This window comes from Bubalus kerabau, chromosome 15, assembly GCF_029407905.1.
Source record: "Bubalus kerabau isolate K-KA32 ecotype Philippines breed swamp buffalo chromosome 15, PCC_UOA_SB_1v2, whole genome shotgun sequence".
Lineage (NCBI taxonomy): Eukaryota > Metazoa > Chordata > Mammalia > Artiodactyla > Bovidae > Bubalus > Bubalus kerabau.
Window position 1 is genome coordinate 67,556,275 of NC_073638.1, and position 19,244 is coordinate 67,575,518.

Genomic DNA, 19,244 nt, shown 5'->3' on the forward strand with positions numbered 1-19,244 from the left:
TAGATGGAGTTAGAATGGGGAGTGAGGAAGCTGAGTGGGCTTGGCCCTGGTATTGGAGGGTCAAGAAGGGCTCCCTTAGCCCCAGATTCAGGCAGGAGCCCAGTTGTGTGGATCTGAGGATGACACTGTCCTGCTTCTCTTAAAAAATTGTAAGATCTGGGACTTCCTTGGTAGTCCAGAGGCTAAGACTCCATGCTCCCAGTGCAGGGGAGCCAGCGTTCAGTCCCTGGTCAGGAAACTAGATCCCTCATGCCGCAACTAAGTGTTCACATGTCACAACTGAAGATCCCCGCATGCAGCGATGAAGAGTGAAGATTGTGCATGCTGTAACTAAGACCCAGAGCAGCTAAGTAATTAAGTAAAAAAAAAATTTTTTTTTAAGAAAAACTGTAAGATGTGGCAACTTATGCTGTTGCCCCATCCACCTTGCCCACCCACAATTTCCCAAGTGCTGCTGCTGATACAGATACCCCACTTGGAGAACCCCTGGGCTCTTACTACTGGTAATAACACCCTCGGGGTATCTGTTAGTCTAGACACTAACTTGCTGCGTAAGTGTCTGTGTGAGACCTGCTTCCTCACTGGATAAAGGTGTTTGAGTGCCCGCTGTATTCAAGGGTGTGGAAACTTGCCTGCCTTTTTCTGTCTTGTAGAGTGAATGGAGTCCTGGAGAGGAAGCAAGGGCACAGACACCTATGAGATAGGCAGTCAGTACCAACTGCTAAGATGTGGTGCAAAGAATAGAAATTGTAGGACCTTGGGAAAGGTGGGGGGACCACCACCATTGGGGGTGGCCAGGGAAGGCAATCAAGAAGGAGTGGTTAGGGATTTCCCTGGTGGTCTGTGGTTAAGACTCCATGCTTCCACTCCAGGGGCATGGGTTTGATCTCTGGTTAGGGGACTAAGATCCTGTGTGTTTCAAGCAGCCAAAAAAAAAAAGAACTTAGAACTAAAGAAAAAAAATTTAAGAGAAGAAATGGTTAAACTGAGCCTGTGAGGTGTGGGTGGGGTGTATCTCTTGGGACTGGAGAGTAGGGGGCTGTGAGAATGGCAAAACCACTCTTGCCCGTGTTTCTCTAAACCCTAAGGAGTTACAGGAAGTGCAAAACTTCCTTAAGCCTTGACCAACTTGAGGAATGGGAGGCCACATCCCTTTGGGAGGATACCCTGATGATATCTCATCTTCTCTAAGACCAGCCAATTTGGGGTTTGTGCTGTGTACACATGTGCAAAGGAGTGTCTGGGAATGGGCCCCCCTTTCCCTTTCTGTTTTGGGAAACTTTAGGAGCTCTAGAATAAAATACTTTATCTTTGAGATCCAGCTCTACTTTGGGTAAATTCCTGTCAGTCTGGGTATAGGGTTGTTTTTCTGTGGATTGGGTTTTATTACGATATCTGTCTCAGACGTGGTCATGAGGATTAAATGTGCCATTTATATCTAGCATATTGAGAGTCAAGCCCAGCACATGGTCAGAGGTAAGGGTCTTACTTAGCCTTCCTAAGATAAGGATCAGCTCTTACAATAATCAGTCACTATTTTCATCCTCAGCCCCTATCTACGTGGTTGAACAAATCCTTTTCTTCTACATCTTCAGTGATTTTTCTTCCTATGTTACTTGCATTGGCAGAAGAGTCTTAACAGGTCCTATATTTCCTTCTTTGCCTGGCATATGATAGGTCCACAAATATTGAATGGCTGAAGCTGAGGACACAGCCTTGAGTGTAGGGAGGCGCTGTCTGTCTTTCCTCTTGTTTCCTCCTCGTCCTCCTTCCTGACCACTCACAGCACAGCACGACCCTCAATATATGTGTCTTGTGTCACCTTTGCGTCATTTAGGCAGGTTGAGTCACACCGTACTTTTTTTATTGACATATAATTGATTCACAGTATTAGTTTACAATGATACAATATTGGTTTGCAATACCATGATTCAGTGTTTTTATAGAGTGTACTCCATTTAAAGTTATTGTAAGATATCGGCTATATTCCCTGTGCTGTACAATATATCCTTGTAGCTTATTTATTTTATACCTAGTAGTTTGTACCTGTCCATCCTCTAGCCCTGTGTTACCCCTGCCCCCTTCCCTCTCCTCACTAGTAACCACTAGTTTATTCCCTGTGAGTCTGTTTCTGTTTTGTTATATTCATTAGTTTGTTTTGTAAGTGATAAGGTACAGCATTTGTCTTTATCTGTCTGACTGATTTCACCTAGCATAAATACCCTCCAGATTTATCCTTGTTGTTGCAAATGGCAAAATTCCATTCTTTTTATGGCTAAGTAGTGATGAAAGTGAAAGTGGAGAGTGAAAAAGTTGGCTTAAAGCTCAACATTCAGAAAACGAAGATCATGGCACCTGGTCCCATCACTTCATGGGAAATAGATGGGGAAACAGTGGAAACAGTGTCAGACTTTTATTTTTTTGGGCTCCAGAATCACTGCAGATGGTGACTGCAGCCATGAAATTAAAAGACGCTTACTCCTTGGAAGGAAAGTTATGACCAACCTAGACAGCATATTGAGAAGCAGAGACATTACTTTGCCAACGAAGGTCCATCTAGTCAAGGCTATGGTTTTTCCAGTGGTCATGTATGGATGCGAGAGTTGGACTGTGAAGACAGCTGAGCGCCAAAGAATTGATGCTTTTGAACTGTGGTGTTGGAGAAGACTCTTGAGAGTCCCTTGGACTGCAAGGAGATCCAACCAGTCCATTCTGAAGGAGATCAGCCCTGGGTGTTCTTTGGAAGGAATGATGCTAAAGCTGAAACTCTGGTACTTTGGCCACCTCATGTGAAGAGTTGACTCATTGGAAAAGACTGTGATGCTGGGAGGGATTGGGGGCAGGAGGAGAAGGGGACGACAGAGGATGAGATGGCTGGATGGCATTACTGACTCGATGCACGTGAGTCTCAGTGAACTCCAGGAGTTGGTGATGGACAGGGAGGCCTGGCGTGCTGCGATTCATGGGGTCGCAAAGAGTTGGACATGACTGAGCGACTGAACTGAACTGAGTGTTCCAGTGTGTGTGTGTGTGTGTGTGTGTGCACAGCTTCTTTATCCAGCCATCTGCCTAGGGGCATTTAGGCTGTTTCCATGTCTCAGCTATTATAAATAACGCTGCTATGAACATTGAGGTGCATGGATCTTTTTGAACCCATGAGTCATACCTTATCTTAAATGAAGCTTTCATTCTGAAGGAACAGGGGTCAAATATTCTTCTCTTCAACAGCCCCCCTGGGCCTTGGAGACACCAGTCCCACCCTCTGATTGTGGTCCTGGCTCCCATGTGGTTGGTGACAGATCCCACAAGCTCTTACGTCCCCCTGCTGCCTCTTCTCTTCCGCCAGGGTCAGGAGCTGACCATCCGCCAGATTTCCCTGCTGGGCTTCCGCGACCTGGTGCTGCTGAAGGTGAAGCTGGAGGACTTGCTGCTGCTAGCGCAGCCCCAGCTGCCCTCGTCCATCGTCCAGATGTTGCTCATCCTGCAGGTGAGGCGCGACGGAGACATCACTGAGGGATGAGGGAAAGGGCCCCTGTGGCTGGAGCACCCTGGCTCAGTTTGTCTTCTTTAGTGCCACTGGTCACGTTCCAGTTCCTTTGTCCATTTGCTGTGCGTGCAGCGAGCCCTGTCAAGGTCCCTCTCCTCCCGCAGTCTCCCAGGACACTTGGAGATGCCCCATAAGCGATGGTCCCTTTAACGCGGGGAATTTGGCATCATTTCCCTGAGGGCCTCCTGGGACATGTTCTTCTACCCTCTGGGAGTCAGGAAGCCAGAGGCTGGGGGTGCGACAGTGACAAAGGCGGGTCTTCCCCCAGCCCAGGACTAACTCTGGGTGGCAGGGGTGGCAGCTTCTGGATCTAAAGGAAACATGCAGGTTGTACTGCCCTCGGACCATCCCTGCTTCAGGGAAGTTGGGCCCCAGTAGCTATAACTGTTGTTTTCTCTCCCTGGGCCCGCACTGTCCACAGCATCAAGAGATCTGGGGCTGGTTTTTCCCTGCCTACCTCTCCTACAGAGTGAAGAGCCTTTTCTCTTTCCCAGTGCATTTCCAAAATGGCCCTGAACCAACCCCTCCCTCCTCAAAACATACAAGGGGCTCAACCTTTCCTTCCCTGGGTCATGAGGTCCTATCCTTAGGCTGTCCAGGAAGAGGATGAACCAGAGACTTTGACCACCCTGGAGATCTGATTCTCCCTGGCAGGCGCAGGCAGGTCTGAGACTATTCTAGAATGGTCCCTTCTGAGGGGACCCGCCCAATCAAGCCACTGTGCCCCCTGCCAGCCAGTGCCCCAGGGTCCTCCCCCGCCCCCGTTCCCCCCACCAACAGGATCCCATGCTGGGTTTAATTCTCTTCCCTGATGGCTCAGATGGTAAAGAATCTGCCTGCAGTGCAGGAGACCCGGGTTCGATCTCTGGGTTGGGAAGACTGCCTGGAGAAGGGAATGGCTGCCTGCTCCAGTATTCTTGCTGGGACAAACCCATGGACAGAGGAGCCTGGCAAGCTACAGTCCATAGGGTAGCAAAGAGTCAGACGTGACCGAGCGACTAACACTTTCACTTTTCATCACCATCTGGAAATTCTTAATTTTTGAACAAGGGACCCCACATTTTCATCTTGTGCTGAGCCTTGCAAATACATAGCCAGTCCAGCAGCCAAGCCAAGGATAGCTCCTTCCCAGAGGGCTGTGTGCAAGTCAGGTTCTCTGCCCAGGGATTCTGATGCAGCTCAGAATTTTCTTCCCACTTCTTGCTTCTTCTTCTCGCTCTGCATCCCTCTCTTGTTTAGTGCTTAGGAATTGTAGAGTGGAAGAGTCTTGTGGGGAGAAGGCAGATGAGAAATATCAAGGGGTGAAAAAATGAGATAAAAGTGTCCTCAGCTCTGAAACCCAACCAAGGTGGTTTTGGGGCTGAAACTGCTCTACTTTTGAGGCTGTGGGTGGGTCTCTGGGAGCATGAATAAGGCTCCCCTCTCCCTTCTGCCACCTGGAGGATCCCCTCACCCTTGTGGAGACTCTTGTATGCCTTCCTAAGTGAAGCCTTTCTTTTCTCAACATGTAATTCTGTAGTTAGTTGTGATAGATACTTATTTTTTTAACAAAGAAGCTTTTGTAATACCGTATTGCTAGTGGTTGGAGAAGGCAATGGTACCCCACTCCAGTACTTTTGCCTAGAAAATCCATGGATGGAGGAGCCTGGTGGGCTGCAGTCCATGGGGTCGCTAAGAGTCGGACACGACTGAGCAACTTCACTTTCACTTTTCACTTTCATGCATTGGAGAAGGAAATGGCAACCCGCTCCAGTATTCTTGCCTGGAGAATCCCAGGGACGGGGGAGCCTGGTAGGCTGCTGTCTATGGGGTCGCACAGAGTTGGACATGACTGAAGCGACTTAGCAGCAGCAGCATTGCCCATGGTAAAGAACCCACCTGCCAGTGCAGGAGACGCAGGAGACCCGGGTTCAATCCCTAGGTCAGGAAGATCCCCTGGAGAAGGAAATGGCAACCCACTCCAGTTTTCTTGCCCTGAGGATTCTATGGCAGAGGAGCCTGGAGGGCTACAGTCCATGGTTCGCAAAGAGTCAGACACAACTGAGTGACTTAGCACATTACACATATTAGTAGTTCTGAAATTCCACCTGTTTTTATTTTTTTTTAATTTTTGTTTCATATTAGAGTACAGTTGATTTATAATGTTGTGTTACTTGCAGATGTACCACGAAGTGATTCAGTTACACGTGTACATGAATCTCTTATCTTTTAGGTCAGTTTCTCATATAGGTTATTACAGGGTACTGAGTAAAGTTCCCTGTGCCCTACAGTAGGTCCTTGTGGAGTATCAAGCGAGGCATCTTGCTGGCCTTTCCCAGTGCTTCTGCTCTTGCTGAGGGACATGGAAAACCCTCAGGTCTTCTCCCATGAGCAGCCCCCTCAAGTGCCAGACAACCTCGCTCACGTTTCCTCTTCATCAATTCTGACCCCTTCCTGGTCCTGCAACCACCAAGTCTTCTGCCCCATAGCCCCCTCCTCAGCCTTCTTTTTCGTTTCAGTAAGCCACCCTGCCTCCCACTGCCCCCAGCTGTGATGGAGCTGACAAGGTACCACATCAGCCAGTTTCCTTGGAGCTTGCACCCAGGGGTCTCCACCCAATCTGTAGGACTGGCCCCTCCCCCTTCTTGGCCCCAGCTCCTAAACTCCAGTGCAGGGGAGAGTTTTCTCTTTTCAAACGAGAGTGATTTACCGCTTTGAGACTCTGACAGCTGGCCCTTTGGGCTGAGCACAGTGCCCATGAAGCCCTGCTCTCTTGCGGGCCCTCCATACAAACACATGGCTTCCACGCCTTTCCAGCAAGAAATTGAATTCCTTCAGAGTTAGCTGGTTTTCTAGAAAACCTCGATGACTTTCCAGCTCCTTGTAGCTTCTAGGACTCCTGTGCTTTTGAACTGACCCTTCACCTTGGTACTAAATGTGTATCTGGTCCACAGTGATGCTCCCTTTCTTCTGCTGTTCTGTTCTTTTCCAGATTCTCTCCCACTTTCTTTTCTAGCCTGTTAACAAGGAGCAGTAAGATGGGCTCAGAGCCAGGCAGCTTGTGTGCCAGTCCTGGGTTTTGGCCACTTACCAGCTGTATTTTCCTGGGCAAGTTACATAAGCTTTCTGAGTCTTAACTTTCCTTGTGTGTAAAAGGGGGGATGGTGAGGGTTGTTGGCAGGTGCTATGAAACATAAAGTGTTGGGGGCCGGCGTGAGGCACTCCGCCCATGGCAAAGGTCATGAGGAAGGAGGCTCGACATACACAAAGGCGGGATCGAGCCTCAGGAGTACCCCTGGAAATTCTCGAGCATCTACCCCCATAACCAGAGCCTGCCTACTTTACTACTTTGTACTCTCCCCTACACCTCTGACTTTATGGGGGGCTGTCCCCCACCACCTCTTTCGGAGAAGGAGTTAACTTAGAGCTCCAGTTAATAATAATTCCTGGGCATGAAAGGAGTGTTTCAACCTACAAACTCCTCTGAAGGTTCTCTAGCCTGCCTGACAGGCTTGTCCGGCCACATGTGATTGCTCACAGCCTCCCAACTGTGAGAGACACAAGATGCTTTAAACCTTCTAAAAACAGGTTCTTTAGAGAAGTTAGAAAACCATTAGTATAAGTATAGTGGGCTGATTAGAAACTGTATTGGTGAAGGGTTTTTCATTTGTTGAGCCAATGTTTACTGCTAAGTCTCCACATCCCCTGCCCTTATACACATTAATAATCACGTTAGACCTTAGGCTAAGTAAATTCTTTCCTTAACTAAAACCCACTACACCCTCACCCTATAGGAATGTAACTTTATTTGGGTGGCGTCTGTTTTAAGAATAATCACCCTTGGAGAAAAAAGTGTTCTGGTTGACTGACCACTGTCACAAGGAGAGGGTCATAAATTGTCAGCAGGCCCCCTGGCCAGAAGATGATGTAACACCCCTAAGACCTCTGTATACATTTGTATGAAGCACCTGACTTTAATAAAAGTCAGGACTGCTGACCCCACATGACTTTTGCATAACATCTCAGTGTATAAAAGTAGACCATGGAAAATAAAGAATTGGGATCAGTTTTTCGAAATACTGGTCTCCCCATGTCGCTCTCTCTCTCAAACTCTGGCTGAGTCTCCATCTGGAGCGTGGAACCCGCCATGCTTACTAATTATGCCTGGGCTTCTAAGATCCTACGGGGAGGCCTCAGTGTCTCCTCTCCTTCGGGAGAATGGAAGGACGCCTGCGGCCTACGTAAGTGGTGCAAGCTTCTTGTCTTGAAGTTTTATTGGTCCCCCGCGTAAACCAAGCTACTCAGCCTCTTTTCTCCACTGAATTTTCCTACTGAGCTATCCTCATTCTATTACTCTTTATATCTTTGATGAATATTTAAATAGTCACCGACGCCGTCTCCCCTTCGAATACCCTGGATCAGCCGGGGCTGGACCCCGGCAATAAAGTGCTTCTATAAAGCTCCTGTGTGCCTGGTGTGGAACAGTTATTGTGACGGAGAGGGTGAGCTGGCTGTGATTGGGACCGGTCAGACCTCAGCCCTGGAGCTGGGGTGGGGACAGTCCCACCGTTCCACTGGCCCTGCTTTGGGGTAGGATCCCACCGCAGAGGCCACGGTGCTTGCCATGCACAGTTCTGATCACCGCCACCCAGGACCAGTGCCTGGGGCTTCAAGCCTGGGTTTCCTTCATTCAGCCACGAGGATACAGCCTGCTTTGAATGTAGTGGGAGGGTGGCCAGAATCTGCTGGCCATGGTGACTTGGACTGACCTGTCTCTCTTGGCTGTTTATTTCCAGAGTGTTCACGAGCCCACAGGCCCAAGTGAGGGTTATTTGCAGCTGGAGGAGCTGGTGAAGCAGGTGGTTTCTCCTTTCCTTGGCATCAGCGAGGACCGTGGCCTCTCAGGCCCCACGTACACATTGGGTAAGGGGGCCGGCTCTCAAGCTGCCAGGAGCCTCGGTGACTGGTACCAGTTATGTTTCCCTGAGCCCTGATGACCCACCAAGCCCTTTGCTTCCCACGTGGGTCGTGCAAACCTCTGCATGTTCACTGCTCGTGTTTCCCTCTGGCCTGGTTGTTGCAGTAACCTCCCAGCTTGGCCGATTCCTCCCCAGGAACAGATACTGAACTTCTGTGGTGGTGCTTGTCTGATTCACATCTTTGATCAGTGGCTTTGATCTGTTTTGGTGCCTGCAGTGTTAACTTTCCTGTATCTGACACCAAAAACCATGCCTGACTGCAGCCCACCCCCTCATGACTGGAAAAACCACCAGTGATGAATTTCCTTTTGCAAGTGGCTCAAAACGTGAAGCCAGCTTACTGGGTGTGTGGCTGGAGATCCAACTGCTGGCTGCCCACTGCATTCCTGTAGGTACTGCCAGGGACTTCACATGCAGGACAGGGACTCCTGGACTGGGGGACAAATCCCACTGAGGCCTCGTTCAGTGGCTGTAAAGCTAAAATTCAGGCTCTGTACTAGTCACCCCGGAGAATCTAGAGATGAAATGGGTCTATTCCTTCTTTGAGTGAGACTACGGTCTAGATGAGGAAATAGCTATAGAATATCATAAAAGATATTCCTCAGTTACTCTCTGAAATGGAACCACCCACCCCCCGCAAATGCAGGAACTTCTGGCTTGTGGTTCTAACTTCAGCAGCCAAAATGGTGCCTGGCAATGCAGTGTGTGTGCATACGCAGTTGCTAAGTCACATCTGATTCTTTGTGACCCCATAAACTATAGCCCATCAGGCTCCTCTGTCCCAGCAATGGAGTGGGTTTCCATTTCCTACTCCAGGGGATCTTCCCAACCCCAGGGATTGAACCTGCATCTCTTGTATCTCCTGCGTTGGCAAGCAGATTCTTTACTGCTGTGCCGCCTGGGAAGCCCTGGCATAGAGTAGACAGTCAAAAACTAGTTGTTAGATGGATGGGTGGTACCTGAGGCTGGGGTGACCAGCACCCACACACAGGTGCAGAGGTGGAAAGGGATTTCCCGAATTTGAAACCTTTTATCCCCTCTTCTTGCTTGAATGGAGACAGAGCTGGGCTTCAAAGAAAAGAGGGGAGGAGCAGCCTCCAGCGGGCTTCCCGGGCCTCCCGACTGCAGAAGAAAGCAGGGCCTGCCGCAGTTGTTAGGGCCCCTTCATATTTCTCTGGAGACACCAGTTTAACCACAGTCACCACAAATCTGAGGGTGCTGGCCCCAGTCTTCTGCCTGCCTGGTCCTCCACCCTCCCTCCCTCCTTCCCTCCCTCCTCCCTGATTCCACCCAGGAGCTGGCAAGAGCCGGCTAAAGGAAAACAGTTCCCTGCCCTCCCCGTGAGGAGGGCTGGGCGCCACTTTCCTGCTCTGGCCGGGCCAACTGGCCCCCAAGTTTGGGGCAGGCGGATACAGGGAGATGTCAGCGTGCCAGTGGGTTAGCCGGGCCATGGCAGGGACCCCGCCATCTGCTGGGCCTGGAGCTGGGAACACGAATGGATTTGGAAGTTTGTTCAGTGAGAACTCGCTCTTAGAGGGGATGCCTTCAACTTTTCAGCTATAATAAGACTCATACATACTTTCATCAAATTGTAATCAAAGGCCTTGAGGTTTTATTCTTGTGCCAAGGACAGTCCTTGTCTCTGGGGCGTTGTCACAGTAGAACCCGAGAAGGGAGGAAATGACCTTCTTTTGATTACTTTTTTATTATATTATTATTTCAACAAATGTGTACTAAGAAGACCCTGTCCCTGGCACCTCGTGAACTGCTGCAGGTGATATCTGTGACAAAATTGCCCACCCCTGCCCTCTGGCACAGGGACCATGACTCATCAGTGTACAAGTGCTCTGAGTGGCGAAGTCCAGGGCCCACCGCAAGAGGACTGGGCAATCAGGGAAGACTCCCTGGAGGAGGTGATCTCTGCAGTGGGACCCGGAGGATAAATACAAGTTAGCTGAGTCAATGGGGAAGGAAGATTGACCAGGCAAAGGGAAGGATCTCTGGTAGGCTTTTGAGGTTATGAGGAGGTGGGTGGGGAGCAAGAGGGCAACGTTTGAGGAACTGAGAGAGCTTTAGAGTTGCAGAGTGGCTGACGGCAGGGGAAGCCCCGGGACACAGACCACGTCCTGGGCACTGTGCGGGGTGGGCTGGATACCACGTTCCCACTCACAGGTGAGGCAAATGAAGGTCAAGGTCGCTTGGCTGTTGGAGACAGGCTTTCAAAGCCCCCAGCTCTTTGCCCTTGGCCAGCTGTTCTCCCACACTCCACCCGCCCCCCACCCACCGTGTCAGCTCCAAGAGGTGACTGATGATGCTGAGGGACTGCAGAGAAGCTGGTCCTTCCTTCTCAGTTGTCGACTGAAAAAAATGTACACCCTAAAAACTGAGAATTATGTTTTAGTCAATGGAAAAATTAAGTACTTGAGCATAGAAGACAGCCTCTCAGATAGCTCTGGAGGACTGTTCCAAAGAGGGAAGGAGGAACTAGGGTGTATGGAAGTTTTTGCAACAAAGACCAAGTAGTTGGAATATTGTTATTCCTATGAGAGAATACTGTTAATTAAAGAAAAATAGATATCTCAAGTTTGTGAATTTAGTGCTTTTCTACATATGGGAAGATGCAAGAGTCTGGGCTCATAGAAGTCATTCCTTTTTTAAAAAACTTTTATATTGGAGTATATTTTATATTGAAGTATAGCCAATTAACAATGTTGTGATAGTTCCAGGTGGACAGCAAAGGGACTCAGCCATACATATACCTGTGTCCATTCTCCCCCAAACTCCCCTCCCATCCAGGCTGCCACATAACATTGAGCAGAGTTCCTATGCTATACAGCAGGACCTTGTTGGTTATCCATTTTAAATATAGCAGTGTGTACATGTTGATCTCAAAGTCCTTCGATACATACCCTAACGTCTAGGCCTGCTCTCCTATAGCTTTTCTCCATCCGGAGCCCCCTGAGGGTGCACAGTCCGGGGTGGCTGCAGTGGCTGCTGGCTCGATGGCCAGCCCATCCTTTGCTTAGTGGTATGGCAGCCGGCATTCTTTGTCCACGCGGTCCTTAGTGCCAGAGGTATCCGGGGCCAGGACGTCATCCCCAACCAACCCCTGCACACCAAAAAGCTAAAATGGCCACCACAGTGCCCTTCCTTATGGAGGACACCCCTTTCTAGATAAAGAGAGGACTCTCTGCGGCTCAGTCTTCCCCTCAGTTGAACAGAGGCTCTTCTCCTGTCTGTGGAAGAGGTAGCTGCCTGTTGTGACAACCGGCCGAGGTAGAAAGAGACGGAGCAGAGGCGGTGGACGTGAGAAATCTCAGGAGGCCTTTCCCACCACCTCTCTGGGCCTGACAGGGTGGGAGGGCTGAAGGGCAGCTGGGCCCAGCATCTCAAAACACCTGTCACCTTCCAGGCCCTGAGCAAGCACTTGGCATGTAGTCATCCTACCAGATTCTGGGGATGCTTGCTGTCGTGACCTCAGACTCTGCATTGGTAAGAAACGTCCCCAGGGTCACGCGGGGTAGGTGACCAGAGCTGGAGAAGCGGCCTTCTAGGGGCTCCCACCTGTACTCACGGGCTCAGGCAGGTTGAGCCGGGGACTCACGGGTGGACCCTCTTCCTGCCCGCCAGGCCCATGGGTCTGAGAGTTAAGCCTCACCCCATGGATGGGCAAGACTTGCTTTGGAGAGAAAAGATGAGTCCCAGGATGCGATGGAGTGAGTGTGTGTGTGTGTGTGTGTGTCCTTCCCTCTAAAGCTGTCACTTTTCTTCGGCAGAGGGAGTAGTGGGTGAGGAGGAAAATAATGAAATCTTAAAAACAAAACAAAACAAAAACAGGCCAATTTGTCAGAGGCCAGGCCCACATTTCTACCTTTCCAGTTTCCCAAGTTTCCAGGCTGCTGCCCTGGCTCAGTTAGCGCTCCTTTCTCCTGCACAAAGGCCCGGGCCTCCCACTCATCTCTCTCCATTGTGGCTCCAGGGGGAGGGTCCTTTGCCCCAGGATACGGTAACTTGTCCTCTTGACCAGTCGGCATTCATGGACTTTCAGGTGCCAGGGCCTAAAGAGAGACGCCCACCGTGAACCTGATGGACAGGCGTTGTAACACGCCTGACGGGGGCCACTCCGGTGGGGCCCGGCCGAAAGCCTGGGAGATCAAAGGCCTGGGAACTGAGTCCCCAACAAAGAACCGCCTCCTCTGGGCTTTGCTTCTCTCTGGGGGTTTGAAGGGAGCTGCCAGGGCTGGCTTCAGAGCAGGGGGACGAATGCCAGGGCTCCGTGGGGCGCCTGGGGAGTGAGGCAGGAGCAAATACAGGAGGAGGCTGGGAGCAGGGTGCAGGAGGTGTCAGGGTCCAGCTCCTCTTGCTGCTCCTCCGTGGGCCCCCTTGCCAAGGAGGGGCCAGCTTTTAGGCACCAGGCAGGAGACCCACAGCTCAGTCAATCCCCTATGGAGACTTCCTGCTCTGAATGGCAGGGCCCAGCTTTCCCTGATGCAAATAAGAAAAAGAAGGCAAAGAGGACAAGCAGCCTGTGTGGCGAGCTGACTATCAGCTCCAAGCCTACTATGCAGTTTAAAGGCCTCCCAAGGGGCCCCTGTGGTCTCTTCTCTGGGAGGCGGCTCTGAACGTTGGGGGGAGCTTTGCAAGCACACACTGTCTGCCCAGGGGACTCACACAGCCCAGCCGCCCCTGTGGTCTCTGCTGTGTCCACACCCAGGCTTGGGAGCCAGAACATTGTGCCCAGAAGGCAGGAGGAGGAGCTGGTGGCCTCCGGGTCAGCGGCAGGGAACTGTCCTAAGAGAGGCGGGGCTGGCCGCAGAGGGAGCAGGGCTGTGGAAACCACCAGGGTGGGCTTCAGCTGTGTGCCCTGGAGTAAGTTACTTAACGTCTCTGAGCTGTGGAGGGCCGAACACAGAGGAGGAAGAGGCTGCCCTGTCGCTGGGCAGGGGCCTGGCAGAGCTGTCAACAGCTATATTACAGGCCCAGTAGGATGGTCTGGGGCCTGTGGAATCACCCCAGATGAGGAGTTGTGTGTGCCTCCCCTTCCCTTCTACGGACCCCAAACCACATCCCAGACCTTACCATGCTGTGTTAGTCACGGCCTGATTATTTGTCGGTCTCCCCCTTAGACTTACTGCATGTGGCTCCCCTGTTGGCTAGGCATGGTGTAGATCTCTCCGCTGAGGGAGGGAATGAATGAACGGACAGCCATGCAGTCTGTCTGACCCTCAGAGGACTAGGCCCATCTGAGAAGCCCCCTCTTCATAACTCCTCCTCCTCTGATTCCCCAGCCTGCTCTCATATGTACCCCTGCCCTGACATTGGTTGCCCTGATATTGGTCAACATTGTGTTGACCTGGTTTTAACACAAATGTGTGTGCTGGCTTCCAGAAAGTCAGGAGCAAGGGCTGTGCTATCAGCCCTGGGCTTGAATCCCAGTTTCATCACTAACCATGAATGTAAAATGACTTAGCATGTCAACCTCAGGTTCCTTTTCTGCAAAGCAGTCAAGAGATCGTGTCAGTGAAGCCTCTCCTGTTTGGATAGAGTGCATAGTAGATGCTTAACTAATGACTGCTCCTAAAACTTCCCCTACCCACCCCTCACCACTGTGCTCCAGCCCCTGTGTGAGGCCTCATATCAGATTTATGCTCCTCTTTGCTCTCTGCAGCAAACACAACATTTTGCACAAAGCTCAAGATGTTTGTTGAAACATTTGTTGAAAGGGGGGCATCATGGGGACCCCCTCCTCCAGGCTGGCCACACCCCCTCTGGCTCCATCTCTGCGCAAAGGCCCAAGTAGAACCCTCCAGAACCTTTAGGCTGCTAGACTAACAGTGTGAGAGAGACGGACGACGTCCAGGCACCCATCTGAGACAGCTTGCTAGCTCATTCTGCCAGGTTGGGAACGATGGAAACCACCCAAGGAATTCTTTCCTCCAGAGATGCTGTGTGTCTACCATGCATGTCTCTCCCCCAGACCTCATCCTGCGTCCTGAGCCTGGGCTTTGTTCCAGATTTCTCCTCTTTCTTGATCTGCCGGTAGTAAGCCCTCACTGTCCAGTCCAGTTTCCTCCTAGGCTGGTTGTAGGGCCACCACCACCTGGGTTTTCCAACTGCCAACCTTGAGTGTTGGCTTTTAACAGCAGCAGGAGAGAAGATGAATTGTTTTCAAGGGCACTTTTTTTAAAGGATGGTTCTTTAATGGGGTCCCTGCTTCTTTGAACTCTTCCGGTGCTTCTGTTTTATAGTTATCGATTTTTGCGATCATAAAAGTAATACATGGTTTATTGTAAAAATGTGGGAACATTTTAGAAATGTGAGACTTGGCGCGTGCAAGCACCCACGCTTCAGAGAGGCCCTCTGCCGACGTCTGGCATAGATTCTTCTGTCCTGTTGGCTCCTTGGCGTTTTGTCCCCTATATCATTTTTCCCCCAAAGAAGGGCGTGAGGACCCAGCCTCTTGTCTGGCACTGCTGCAGGCAGTGTTTGCTGCTGCCTGAGTTCAGAGAGTGGGCTGCTCAAGGGCAGTGACGGAGGCCGGAGACGCAGCAGTGTGTATTAGGGATGTCTGGGCACTGCTATATAGGGCTTCAGAGGATTGGGCTGAGCCTCAGTCTTCCTCATCTGAACAATGGGGATGATGAGAGATGTCCTAGTGTTTCAGAGGGAGATTGGGACTCAACAGTAAGATGATGGATGGGAAGACACTCAGTAAGTTCTAAATTCTACGTATTATTACCTGATCCTGAGAAATAATTGCTGTTGCCATCAAACGGCTCCTGGGGGCTCCAAGTGAGTAGTCATGGTGACTTAGTCCTAAGGGTTAGGATTTTATTCTCTTGTCATTGTATATACATATTTGTGTATGTGTATATAGTCACACATGTGTGTATACACATATATGCATATGAAAAGTGAAAGTCGCTCAGTTGTGTCCGACTCTTTGCGACCCCATGGACTATACAGTCCATGGAATTCTCCAGGCCAGAATGCTGGAGTGGGTAGCCTTTCCCTTCTCCAGGGGTCTTCTCATCCCAGGGATCAAACCCAGGTCTCCCGCACTGCAGGCGGATTCTTTACCAGCTAAGCCACAAGGGAAGCCCTTATATGCATATGCATATGTGCATGTATGGACATATAAGACCATCCAGTGATGGGACCTGCTGAGAACTTTGCAGATGAACACGGCACCCTCACTACAATGCCCATCAAAGCGCTTGAGCTTTGAAGGTGATGACTGCATGTTTCAGGGCCTCCAGATCCATGGGAAAACCCAACAGTAAACTAGAGCAGCATGGGCTGAGTGTCCCAAGACCAGTCTGTGACTGGTGAGTGCCGTCTTTTCTCCCTTTAGAGATCAGGTCTCCCCCTCCACCCTTTGTTATCCTGTCAGGGGTGGAGGGAGCACCAGCGAGGTCAGGCCTTCCTCATTTATCCCCCTGGAATCCCCTGCTGAGAGAAGCATGTGTTAGGAGTCTTCCAGGTCTTAGGAATGGGGGGAGCTGGGGAAAGCAGTGACAGGTGCCGATGGGTTGGGAGGTTGGAAGGCTGGGGGTGTGTGCACTGGCTGGAAGAGGGCAGAAGGAAAAAAGAGGCTTTGACCAGACCCCACCGCTCCTCAGCCCTCCATCCTCACCTCCTCTGCCTCGCTGGGGTCTTTCATCCAATTCATGCTGATAACATGGTACCTCAGTGGGATAGGAGGCTAGTGCCTACAGAGGAGGCTTTCTTGGGGCCTTGGGGATGCAAGCTTGCCCTGGGCCCTGCCCCGGCCACACTGGAGGTCTCAGGACTGGCGTGGTCCTTGTAAAGGTGGGAGAGGAGAGACCTTCACAACTGGGTGTTATTTGTACACAGGCTTCCTCCTTCCGGCTCCTCCCTGGATTCGAACCTCATGTACTTGGCTTGTCCTTCCCTCGGGATGCTTAGTCAGCTGTCGCTATATGTGCTTTGTGTGGACAGCGAGCACAAGTGAGTCTGGAGTGAGACAGCCCTTGTTTGCATCCCAGCTCTTCTACGTTCTAGCATCCCAGCTCTTCTATGTTCTAGCTGTGTGAGCGTAGGCCAATTCCTATCTCTTTGATGCTCATATTATCTCCCACTTTAACTATGAAAAATGATCATAACTTAGGTTCAATTTTTAGGAGGATTCAAAAGATGAACACATGTCAAGGTTGAGCATAGTTTCCAAAATGTAAGAATTTGAGAAGCAGCAGTTTTTAAAATAATTCATGTCCACTGCTCTCTGCTGCCTCCATGGGCCATCTACGGAGCCTCATCCCCTCTTTGGTGCTGTGAAAGGCCGGTTGAATCCAGAGTATCGACTTGAACAGAACTCAGGCCTCAGATCATCAAGCTGCTGGGAGTGTTGGTGGTTCTGGTCCATGATGATCCAGAGGATGTCCCACTGCCTTTGCTTTGATAGCCAAGGTCCCCCCAGTTAGCTATTCCTCTGAACTTGAGCTTATGAGGCCTTTTCCACTTCCTCTGTTGACACTGCAGAGGGCTCATCATGCTGAATGGAGCCCAGAGCATCTCTGGGCAACTGGTCCAGCTGGCGCTCAGGTCTTCGGACAAGACTGGTTAGAGGGAATTGAGGTCAAATCCAAGGAAGCTGAGGCAGCAGCTGCAAATGTGAGGAGACTCCCTTGGAGCTCCTTCATCTGTCATGGAACATCCATTGGTACTCCTACTATGGGAGGGCATGTTGGCCATAGGCAGGATTAGGCACGAACAAAGTGAAGTTACAAGAGAAACATAGATGTAGCCAAGTTCTTTCCTTGTGCTTCAGGGCTTCATCTAAAGCCATCCCTGAAGGTGGAGCTGCCACCTCCCTCTTCTGCCAAATTCTTTAGGGGTTTTTGACACCTACCACCCCCACCCAATCACAGCCTTTGCTGGTCTTTCTCTTGCAGCCAGGCGCCACTCCAGGGGCCGGCCCAAGGTCACGCTCCTGAACTACGCCTCCCCAATAACCCCCGTCAGCCGGCCCCTGAACGAGATGGCCCTGACCCCACTGACGGAGCAAGAGGGGGAGGCCTACCTAGAGAAGTGTGGCAGCGTCCGGCGACACACGGTGGCCAATGCCCACTCGGACATCCAGCTCCTGGCCATGGCCACCATGATGCACTCGGGCTTAGGGGAGGAGCCTGGAGGCGAGGACAAGTGCCTGCTGCTGCCACCCAGCTTCCCACCGCCCCACCGGCAGTGCTCCAGCGAGCCCAACATCACCGACGGTCCCGACGAGCCAGAGCAGGGGGCCACGGGCAGCCAGGAGGACTCGGAGCTGAACTGTGCTTCCCTGAGCTGAACCCCCATCTCCCAGAACTCCCAGCTGCTGCCTGGCAACCAGGATGAGGGCAGCTGCATCCCCAAGGATCGCCGAGGGGAGCACTTCCTCTGGGCAATGCCACCTTCTGCCTTTTTGGATACAGGCTAGTCTGAGTGCCCTAGGGGAAATCCGTCATAAGCGTCTCCATTTTCAGGACGGTGATCACCTTTTTGCAGCCACACAGATCTAACTGCCCAATGTCTGCTCTCTTGCCTGCTTGACTCAACCCAGATCTTCCTCTCTGGGCTTTTATTCTCAGATAATGGACTGTCCGGTCCTCCTGACTGTATATCACAGTGCCCCTGGCGTTCCTATAGCTGGAGGTCATCCAAACCACACACAAAGCCAGCAAGGATGTGCTGGCATGTGGAGTTCTCCTTGAGCCTTCGTGATACAGAGGCTGGTGGGTGAAAAGAGACAGTAGAGAGAGGTACCTCTTGACCCTCTTGTGTGGAGTAAAAGTAGACTGCAGCCCCTCCCAAGCCTGACCAGGAATGCATCTTCCATTTCAGTTTCAGAATTACTGGCCAATGAGGGTTCTTCCTCACCTGTACCCAGACCCTTTATGCTGTCTTTGGCTTTTGGCCCAGGAGGGCCTCGTGGCTAGAGGAACCCCATCTTTAATTAAGCTTCAGCGTTCCCTTCCCAAGGCTTTCTCCCCAACTCAAGGAACTAACCTTCCCGGTGGAATAGCTGGTGCCTTCCTCCCTCTTTCATTTCAGAAACTGACCCCTTTGCTGTCATGGGGGAGGGGCCAGCTGATACCAACCAACTAATCTGTTCCTGGATTTGACTTGAATTTTTTTTTAATGTACATCATTTCAAAAATAAAATTGCTTGCAAATATTTGCATGTAGATCTTGCACTGCTCATTTCCCATGGAGGTGGGTCTTCACACAGAAAAATAGCAAACCCCCTAAGAAAGGAGATTAGGAGTGGTTCAGGGTGAAAGCAATCCATGGTAGTTGGGGCCCCGAGGTACGGAGCTCTGGAAGCAGCTGGTTTTGAGTGCGGTAAGCCCTGTGTTTGTGAGTGTCATGGTTTATAGGAAAAGTTGTATTGAGATGAGGAGACTCAGCATGCCTCGGGAGCAGAGGGGTCTAGCAAATGAGATGTCTCAGGGCTTTATAGTGGGGGGAGCCAGGGCTGATGTGGGCAAGACCTTTTGGAGACATGTTCATTCCCTGTGATTAAAGCAGTGCCTAGAAGTGCCTGGAATGTCTAACCTTTGGGGTCTGGAAATGTTCTTTGGATCAGCAGGCTTTGGTACTATTTATGTATAAAAGGTGAAAGTGTTAGTCACTCAGTCGTGTCCAACTCTTGGCAACCCCATGGACTGTAGCCCACCAGGCTCCTCTGACAATGGAATTCTCCAGGCAAAAATACTGGAGTGGGTTGCTGTTTCCTT

The 19,244-nt window shown here is 50.9% G+C and overlaps 1 protein-coding gene across 1 annotated transcript in view; it reads left to right on the forward strand.

The window, feature by feature from the left end:
• The window catches only part of PRR5L (proline rich 5 like), a 79,919-nt gene extending 61,271 nt beyond the window's left edge, over window positions 1–18,648 (forward strand). Inside the window, exons 7-9 of the mRNA XM_055547773.1 lie at window positions 3,347–3,487; window positions 8,323–8,449; window positions 17,421–18,648. Coding sequence (XP_055403748.1) covers window positions 3,347–3,487; window positions 8,323–8,449; window positions 17,421–17,815 — 663 coding nt within the window. The 3' untranslated portion in view covers window positions 17,816–18,648. The remainder of the gene's footprint in view (window positions 1–3,346; window positions 3,488–8,322; window positions 8,450–17,420) is intronic.
• Window positions 18,649–19,244: the final 596 nt, after the last annotated feature.